Source organism: Haemaphysalis longicornis, unplaced genomic scaffold, assembly GCF_048455015.1.
Source record: "Haemaphysalis longicornis isolate Haplotype H1 unplaced genomic scaffold, Haemaphysalis longicornis Haplotype H1 scaffold_7, whole genome shotgun sequence".
Lineage (NCBI taxonomy): Eukaryota > Metazoa > Arthropoda > Arachnida > Ixodida > Ixodidae > Haemaphysalis > Haemaphysalis longicornis.
In genome coordinates, this window is record NW_027526422.1 from 185,208,092 (window position 1) to 185,217,890 (window position 9,799).

At 50.1% G+C, this 9,799-nt stretch overlaps 1 protein-coding gene across 1 annotated transcript; it reads right to left on the reverse strand.

The window, feature by feature from the left end:
- Nucleotides 1–250: 250 nt before the first annotated feature.
- Nucleotides 251–1,754, reverse strand: LOC144146715 (uncharacterized). The gene is made up of 2 exons (XM_077678643.1): nucleotides 1,437–1,754; nucleotides 251–629 (listed from the first exon to the last, which is right to left on the reverse strand). The coding sequence occupies exons 1-2, from the start codon at nucleotides 1,691–1,693 to the stop codon at nucleotides 251–253; spliced, it is 636 nt and encodes a 211-aa protein (XP_077534769.1). The 5' UTR covers nucleotides 1,694–1,754.
- Between the last annotated feature and the right edge of the window lie 8,045 nt (nucleotides 1,755–9,799).

A 9,799-nucleotide genomic window follows, 5' to 3' on the forward strand; every position in this document is an offset into this window, starting at 1 on the left:
CCTGGCGTGACGTGGGTGCCTATCCCGTGAATACTTATTGTTGCAACCTGCCCCGCGGCTGGGCCGCACCCAGAAATGCACGAACAGAGTGGCCAGGGCAAAAAGAGAATGTTTATATACCGGCTTGGGTTTTTATAACGAAAGGTGAGGGGAGGGGAAGAGGGAGATAAGATTGGAGGCGCGCAGAGCGTAGACTGGCAGCGCTTGGCTTGTTTAGCGGTGGCCAACAGTTCGTGGCATTCCTTCTTCCTTAGAATCCATAACGCTTCTCTGGCTTCTTGATACGTGTGGAACGTCGTAGCTCTGGGGGCGGGTGGCCCGGAATCCCGGGGCCAGTAGCCGTTGGAGCTTCGCGGTCTTGTACTGGCGGGTCCAGGCTTATCTGGGGGCTAGCGAGAGCCTCTGGACTCGAAGGTTCTTCGATGCTTCTCCGCCTGAGCTGGTCCATGTGCCGGTGAACAAGCCCGTTCTCCGTATCGACAGACACGATGCGTGCACCATAGGTTGACCGGACCATCCCAGGTGTCCACTTGTCACCGCGGCCGTAATTGCGAAGGTACACAGGATCTCCCGGTGCGAAGTTCCACCCGTAGCTGTCAGCAGAGTTGACATCCCCTGTTGCTCGGCTCCTGCGAGGAAAACACATGTCTAATCGGGTGCGGAGCCGGTAACCCAACAACATTTCTGATGGTGAGCGTCCGGACGAGAGCGGCGTGTTTCTATAGCGGCACAGGGTTCTAGCCAGCGTCTTTGACAAGTCTGCGTCCGCACACTTCTTTAGTCCGTCTTTGATGGTTCGCACCGCACGTTCGGCGAGCCCATTACTCTGTGGATGGTAGGGGGGTGCCCGCACGTGAACTACCCCGTTCTGTTGCAAGAACTCGTTGAACTCCCCCCCGGTGAATGGCGTACCATTATCAGGCACTATTGTGTGTGGCAGACCGAATCTACTGAACAGCGTTGGCAGAGCATCAACTGTGTTGCGCGAGGTCGCGTGAGCCACGGGAATTGCCTCAATCCATTTACTGTGAGTGTCCACGACGACAAGCAGCATCTTGTTTTGGATCGGGCCCGCGAAGTCGACATGCAGTCGCGACCATCTTTCCTGCGTCTCTGGCCAGCGGATGGGTGCTTGCGCGGGTGGCATGGGCAACGCCTGTACGCAGCGCTGACACACAGCGGCTATGCGCTCAATATCGTGGACCAAGCCAGGCCACCAAAATTTTGACCGTGCAACTGCCTTAATTGCAGAAACTCCTTGATGAGCTCCATGTAATAACTTCAGTAGCTTCTTCCTGGCTTCCGCCGGAACGACAACACGATGGCCCCAGTGAAGCAAGTTATACTGCACGGACAGCTCGTTCCGCCTTTTGTGGTACTCCCGCATCTCTGTGCCTTCCTCAGCAGTGCGTTGTGGCCAACCTTGGATGACGTACTTGCACACACTTGACAGTACGCCGTCTGACTGCGTGAGGGCTTGAAGCTCTTCCATTGGCACCGCAGGCTCGTCCCACTGGTCCACGACGAGGACGTACTCGGCCGTATCCTCGGCGTCCTGCAGCTCCTGTTCAAGAGATTGGGGTAACCGGCTTAATGCATCGGCGTTGAGCATAAATTTTCCAGGCTTGTACTGCAGTTTATACTTGTATGCACCAAGTAGTAGCGCCCATCTTTGGATTCTGGCTGCCGCCATGTCGGGGGTCTGACGGTCGTGTTTTAACAGGCCTAGCAACGGCTGGTGATCCGTAACCAGAGTGAACTCTCGCCCCAAAAGGTAGTCCCGAAACCTAGTAACACCAAATGCCGTATTCTGCTGATCCGATGCGCCTCGGATGCTCGTGACGTCAAAATGACGTAAAATCGCCAAAGCTCCGCCCTCGGAGCATGCCTCGGGAGATCGCGGGCAGTACGTCATGTCCGGGAAGTGCGTGTCAACGCCTTCCGGGACAATCTCATAACTTTGAAATGCTGCTAGAATGAATAAAATTGTTTAAATATAACAAAGCCTTTGCTGTTTGTGTGTTTTCACGGGCACTGCCGTTGCTGCTAATGCTAGTTTAACAGGTTTACACGCATTTATGTTTTTACTTTGTTCCGTTATGAGGCGCCAGGGAGCGCTGCGCGCCGCACAGCTGTTTTTAAAGGAGGCATATTTGAACGCTCAGTACAGTTGCTGCACAAAGATTTCGTCCCACAAGGGCGTTCTCTTGGGACGAAAAGCGACGTAAACGGTACGCTGTTGCCCGTCAGTTATATATAAGAGGACTGTGACGTGAGTACGATATTTTGATCGATTTTCTAACGCCATGTCATTGTAGGGCCACTCTCGCTTGTGCAGTGAATTAAACCCGTTTTTCAAAACGCATGTGTGCGCGTTTTGCACACGATCAGATTGCGTACTTATATTGTCACGAAGCCAAGGATGACGCAGTTGTCTTGAAGGAAAAGTACGTTTATTGTAGCGAACTTGTGCTCCCCTAACAGCTCAAAAGAATACAGAGGCGGCGAAGCAGCGGTCAACAGAGTGACTTGTGCAGGCGAGTGTCGTCGAATCGAATGCCGCGGCGTCTGCTCTGCACGCTTTTATCTTTCGGCGCAAGTGTTTCTCGAACCGTCCATTGAAATACAGAACATTGTAGATCAGAGAAGATTATTCTGGGCTAGTGCCGTTAGGGCGAAACAGTCTGCTTATCGGAATGAGATAGCCCGTGCGGCATAAAAATAAAGAATGGAAGACGCGCTTCGCGGACACAGATAACAGGGCCAGGCGTGGCCTGGCGGTAAAAACAAAGAATAAACAAACCCATACATGGTTCCCGGCAATATCATGGCAAGCTCGTTTTAATTTTTTGAATGAAAGCAGGGCTGCAAGTGCAACGTCAATGAAAAATAGTACTGACCTCCAATCTTTAGCGTCCCGAGGATACGTTACCCGCCTAGCTTTGTTTCATGAGCTATATTAACGTGCTATTCTGCGTGACGAACTGCTCTAACAGCCTCAGCATGTATCACGTCACATTGACCACGCCCATAAAATTTTGTGTTTAATCATGCAACTTGAAGTAGTTTGCTCAGTTTTTTTTCTTAAAACATCCCGAGAATCAAACCGCCTTCCCGCAGGTATTGTTTTCATCCGCGATAACCACTTCTTTCTACAAGCATAGGTACAACTATGCAATGAGGTGTAATTTTTGTAAGTTGTATCCTTACGTTAGCATATTTTGTAATTCCACTTCCCTATTTAATGCCTCTATCCTTGAGGGTTAAATAGGTAAAGCATATCGCAATACGCTTCGTTAACTAAGATAGAGACCAAATTTTCAACCCTTGGTTGTTGTTTGGCCGTTAAGCTCATAATGAACACATTTTCAGACACACTGCATCTGGATAGCTGCTGGACGTGGAAGGCCCTGCACGACCAAGCAGTACTGTGGCCCTTAACAATAGGTGCCAACTATGAGCACTTCACCAAGCTGGAGTAGAGAAAGCAGTTTTGGCATTGCATCACACATCAATGTGCCCTTTTTTATTTTTGCAATGAAGATAGCATTGGTCCCTGTGCACTTTAAATAACGCTGTGTACGATCACTACAGAAATGCTATAGTTGAGTTTGTCACGATTATTTTTTTCCAAGTGTTGGTTACTCTTGGACGGTGCTGCTGCATGCAGGGGAAAAGGAAACAGTTCAACATAACTTGTCACACTCTGATTTATTGAGGAAAAATTCAATACACCTTTGTAGATGCTGCTGTTGGCATATCATAATTATTTTTTACAAGCAGGTGTCCTACATGATAAAAAATCGCAATATCACTCTTCACAAACCTAAGCAAGCAGTCATCAAAGCACTGAGTGCTAGAATACAGGCGACTATGGGGTAAATGAAACTTTTGTAACCATTTTTCCACTTATCATGAGAATGTCAGAGTAAACCATGACAGTGAACTCTGCGTTAAGAGACAGCCTCCAACATTTTAAGCATGTTTATTTTTTTGTATCAACACTGGAGATGCATACTTGCGTGTCGTGTTCTCTTAAGTAAACTGATCTGTCAGGGATTGCCAAACAAAGTCACCGTGCAATGGTTGCGCTATGTCATAATATAACTCTTGACAGGACTGAACTAAATGTGTCCAGAAGAGTCATCAGTATACTGATTTTTTTTTGTTTGTGGTACATGCATCATCATTCTTTGCTTCACAGCAGAATGACGGTTACAGTGTAATAAACAGAATTTTCTGAAGAGAATCTTGCCCGGTCCCTATATTCACAAGGCCTCACGACCCATCAAAACAGTAGTCACTGGCTATCCCAGATCAAGCAACACCGTGTCAAGACATAGTATATAGTGGTCGAAAGCAAAGCAACTTTTTCTGTTATCCTCACACCACCATGTCAAACACAAAACGACAAGAAGCTTCTCTACAGGAAACAATGACGCGTCAGGGCATAGTATATGCTGCTTGAAACAACAACAAAACCACTTTCTCCCAACAAAACAAACACCGCACACCACACACAATCAGAAACGAAAGTTAAAAATGACACGTTTAGTGCCACCAAGCTGTCTGATGATGCTTTGGTTGCCCTGCTCTGCACCTGCCTGTCCTTCAGGAGCAAGAATCCACATGTCGGGGGCAGGCACCTCCTCAGCCGCGTCGTCTGTATCACTGCCCTCGTCCACTTGCTGCTGCTGCAGCTATTGTCTGTCGTTCCAACAGGCAGCCACACAACACACATTGACAATGTTGGCTGCTAGAGGAGGCCTATGAAGAAAAGCTGGTGCTACTGCAGGCAAGGAAAACAGCTCTTGAGAACTGCAATGTTGCACTTCACGACAGACCACATCGAAGCATGTGCGGCACTGTACTTTTCTTCAGGTGTCTGGGGCCTGGATGACGAGCGGGGGGTGTCATGAGCCACGACTCCAACAGGTGGCCACCATCAACCCCAGAACTCGCACCAGACTTTACACGTCGCGCGCAACAGTGAACAGCCACAGTCACACAAAGGCACTGTAGTCGGCAGTCACGGTCAGGGCCTTAATACAGGCGTCGCACACCTGAAAGAAATACACAACACAATTATGTACTAAAGCATTAAACAAGTACACAGTTATAAAAAAGGAAAAGGTAATAAACAAGAGCAAGAATACAAAGAACTGGGTTACTCAGAACTGATTCATTCCGCAACTGCATGCAACGACGAACGACGTCGGTGTGTTGTATGTGCCTTTTCTTTAATCTTCGTTGTTTCGCGTAGCAGGGGAATTAGAGCATGCAGGCGACCTGAGAGGAAAATTGGTTACTTACAACTATAGAAAGGGCCCTCCCACCCGTCTATGCGGTACAACTGGGGAACACAACCTCCCCTCCCCACCCCGCATTTCGAAATCGGTAAACCCTTAAAACGAGCCGACAAGCTGAACTTGTCACTTTTTCACTATGTGTCAAGGAGGGCAAAACATGTCAGCCGAAGTGACAAGGCGCCGAAGCAGTTGACAGATGATGGGGGGCGGGGCGAGGGCGACATACGTTAAGAATATATTACACGGTTCGTTATGAAGTCTTTTAGACGCCCAACACGATACTTCATCTTTCTTTATAAGCATTTTTTCTTTCAAGACGCCACCCTATTCGATACCTGTGAACGTGTTCATTTTAGCTACATTTTTTGACATACCTTTTCGATATAATTTCACTTAGGCGAACATAGGCCGGAGAGTTAACAGATTATTTACATACGCATGCATCTGCTAAGTTGTTTTTTTTACACACTATTTGATCATTCACAATTGCGAAATTTATGGGAGATCACTGCCACCACACGACACCGCTCAAAACAAAAGCATTTCAGTGACTGCTTTTCAGACATCGCGCTTCTTTTCCCTTCGATGCAAAACAATGGGGCTACATCATTTTTTGCTTCCGTAACAAACGTAGCCAGAAATAGTACTTACACCGTGCTTACGTCGCCGGGGTATCCAAAACCCCCGTGTGTGGAGCTCCGTCAGTGCCGACACCACAGTGTGAACGCTGCGACTGGCGGCGGGGTGCGACCGTGTTTCATGGTGGCAGAAAACACTTTGCACACTGTCAGTTGCGAAGAGGGGCAAAGCACGCACAGCACCTTCGTATCTGTTGACACTTCGCTGCACCTCGATGGCCGATAAGGGCTTTCAATTTCAGCGCCTCGGCAACGGCGTGAATGCTGCGGCTGACCGACGGCTGCGTCATGCCAAGAGTATCACCGCTACCGACAATCTGTGAAAGCTGCCGGTAGCGAAGAACCTCAGCGCGCACATCACGTTCGCTTCCGTAGATAGCCCCGTCGCACCTCAAGGCCTAACGTGCTCGTCAAGTGCGTCGCACAGCATCCGCGCCGGGCCCTTGTTGACACGGAAACGGCGCTGAAAGTCGCCGTCGCTCAGTCGACGCTCAGGCACGGGAGCAGCTCCAACAAAAGTGCAAAGACAGGCGGCATATACGCAGCCATCTCAGAATCCGATGCGCTGTCAACCGCGCCGGATTTCACGCGCCGGTGGCGGGAGAACGAGCGGGAGGCTTTGGCTACGTGACGTCACCAAAACCGCAAAAATATATCAAAAATAAAGCCGCGTGACGCAGGCCGGCTGACGTCAACGCTCCGAGCCAATCGCGTGACACCCCATCCGAGCGCCTCCTCACGTGACCGCACCGGATTGCGTCTCGGATCTAATCCGAGGCGCGCCGGATGCCCAGCAGAATACGGCCCCAAATATCAAGGCTAACGCCTCGCGCTCGACCTGAGAGTACTTTCTTTCGGCAGTTGTCAGCGTTCTCGATCGAAACCCTACTGGTCGCTTCTCGCCTTCGGTGCGATGAAAAAGTGCAGCACCAATTCGTATGGAGACGCATCACACTCCAAGAAGAGCTCACGGTTCCGGTCAAAATGACTCAGTACGGGTGCCGCACACAACGCATTTTTCAACTGGACAAATGCTTTTTTTTCTTTTGTGCTCCACGTCCACTTAGCGCCCTTTTCCAGCAGTTTGTACAACGGTGCCGAAATGGTAGACAAGTCGGGCATAAACTTGTTGTAAAAGGTTACCATGCCCAGAAATGAGCGTAGCTCGCCGACGTTCTGTGGAGAGGGGGCTAGCCTGATAGCATTCACATTCTTTTCCATGGGATGAAGACCGTTCGCGTCAATACGGTGACCTAGATATGCAACAGAGGGCTCGCTAACCCGGCACTTATCAGCACGAAGCTTAATGCCATGTTCACGAAAGCGCTCGAGCACAGCCATCAGATTGCGGTTTTGACTGTCACCCTCTTCCGCTATCAACACGTCATCGAGGTACGCTTGCACCCCAGGCAAGCCCTGCAGGATTGATTCAATCCGCCTTTGAAATATCGCCGGTGCCGAAGCAATCCCAAACGGGAGGCGGTTGAAGCAAAACAGGCCCATGTGGGTGTTTATCACGGCCAATTTGCGTGACTCTTCGTCCAGCGGGATCTGGTTGTAGGCGTCGCGCAGATCCAAAATGCTGAACCGCTCCCCCCACCTAATTGCGCAAAAATTGCCTCGATAAGAGGCAGCGGGTATTGTTCCAGCTCGCATACCAAGTTCTAAGTAATCTTGAAGTCACCGCAAATGTGAACTGTGCCGTCTTTCTTTAAGACTGGAACAATGGGCATAGCCCGTTCCGAGTGCGTCACTGGTGATATAATGCCAGCTGCCACGAGTCGATCTATAGCCTCTGAAACTTTATCCAACAGAGCGTAGGGTACCTTTCTTGCCTTAAAGAACTTTGGCGTCACTCCAGGCTTGATGTCAAGGCGCACCGGTGGGCCTTTCATGAGTCCTACGCCCTCCATGCACAGGTCGGAGTAGCGGTCCAACACAGCAGGCGCTGGCGGAGACTCCGGGCTCGACCCGAGTGGGGGCACAGCTACGTGGAGTACTGCTGCGCCCTGCTCTTGTAGTTTCTGCAACAAATCACGACCGCACAGGAGAGGACCTTCGCAGTCCAAGACGATTAGGTTACAATCAACCTCCGCCTATTTGTGGCATACACGCATTCACAGTACTCCGAGTACGGGTAGCTTCCCCAAATAGCACGCCAGCTTTATCTTCGGCTCCTGCAACTTCGGCCATTGATGACGGTGGGCTTTGTAGGTTGCTCTAGGAATGACGCATACGGGCGAGCCGGTATCAACGTCTATCTTCAGCTTTACGCCGTTCCACGTGAACGTTTCGTGAATCGGTGACACCATTGAATTCTTCGAAGTTACGGACCAAAGTTGCGACGCGCTGCTATCACTGTCGTCGGCTTGGACTGTTACATTCAGCGCGTTGTCGATCCTGTGGTACTTTCGTGCCAAGTGCCCTTGTTTTCCACATTTGTAACAGTGCCTCCCACGCATTGAACAGGTCGCGCGCTTATGATTACGCTTTCCGCAGCACTCGCATGGCTTTCCGCCATCGTTTTTCTTCTGGCCTCGCGGCACCCAGCGTTGCTCCTTCTTTGCCGACACTGTTACCGGGGGCGTTTCTCGATTTATGTTCTCCGCATCTAACTCTGCACTTTCTGCCGCTAACGCAAGTGTCTCTGCTTCTTGTAATGTCAACTCAGGTTTCGCGAGCAGCTGCTTTTGCAAATTTCTTGAACGTACCCCGCACACGATACGGTCCCTTAACATCCTATCCAGCATGGACGAGAAGATGCAGTTATGCGCTAGGTGCCGTATTTCCACAATGAATGCGTGAACAGACTCTCCTTCCTTCTGGTTTCGGTGGCAAAACTTGAAGCTTTCTGAAATTTCGTTTGGTCGTGGGTCATAATACTCGCTTAAAACTTTCACGACCGCATCGTAGCCGAGTGCGTTTGGCTTCTGCGGTGCCACTCTACCGCATAGCACATCAATCGTTCGCGACTCAAGTGCGGCGACCAGCAGGGCTCTTTTCCTGGCAACGTCAGTGACTTCGTTTGCTTCAAAATATGCCTCAACCTTCACGAGGTACGCTTGCCACTTATCTGTGTCATCGTTGAATTCCGGGAGGCGGTGACTCAAGCCTGTCGATGGGGTGGCTGCTTGCCCGCCTTCAGGAAGCAGCTGGGTCTCGTTCTTTGTTGAAATACTCGTCGGCACTGTTGCAACCTGCCCCGCGGCTGGGCCGCGCCCGGAAATGCACGAACAGAGTGCCCAGGGCCAAAAGAGAGCGTTTATTGTCCGGCTTGGGTTTTTATAACGAAAGGTGAGGGAAGGAGAAGAGGGAGATAAGATTGGAGGCGCGCGCAGCGTAGACTGGCAGCGCTTGGCTTGTTTAGCGGTGGCCAACAGTTCGTGGCACTTATAGAGTTTATTTTTTCATTGACATGCGCTTATTGCACCAGCAAACCGGTTGCAATTATTCTCAACAGAGCGCCTGTTGCATTCCGGAAAGCCCAGAAAGTGCCTGAAAGCCTTTTTGTCAGCATACCTCGGAAAAACTGCTAAAACAGCCATCTTCCGACGTTAACGTATTACTATGTTTCCCCTACCTACGTAACAGGCACATAATCAGCTCTGGGTGTACGAAATAGCATTTCGTGCAGTTCGGTTTAGTGATCCCACAAATTGCGTCAATATTTACGGATATTTCTACACTTTCGACTACAGTCTGAACTTGGGGTAAGGTTCCTTGTGCGGGGATTCCCTTTCTCAGGAACAGGTGGCTTTTGTAGCCAAGCTTGCCGTTGTCAGATTTTATAGTTAGCCAGCTGGTTTTATGGCCTTTAGTTCTAGCCGCAACTTGCCCGAATTTTCTCCAAAG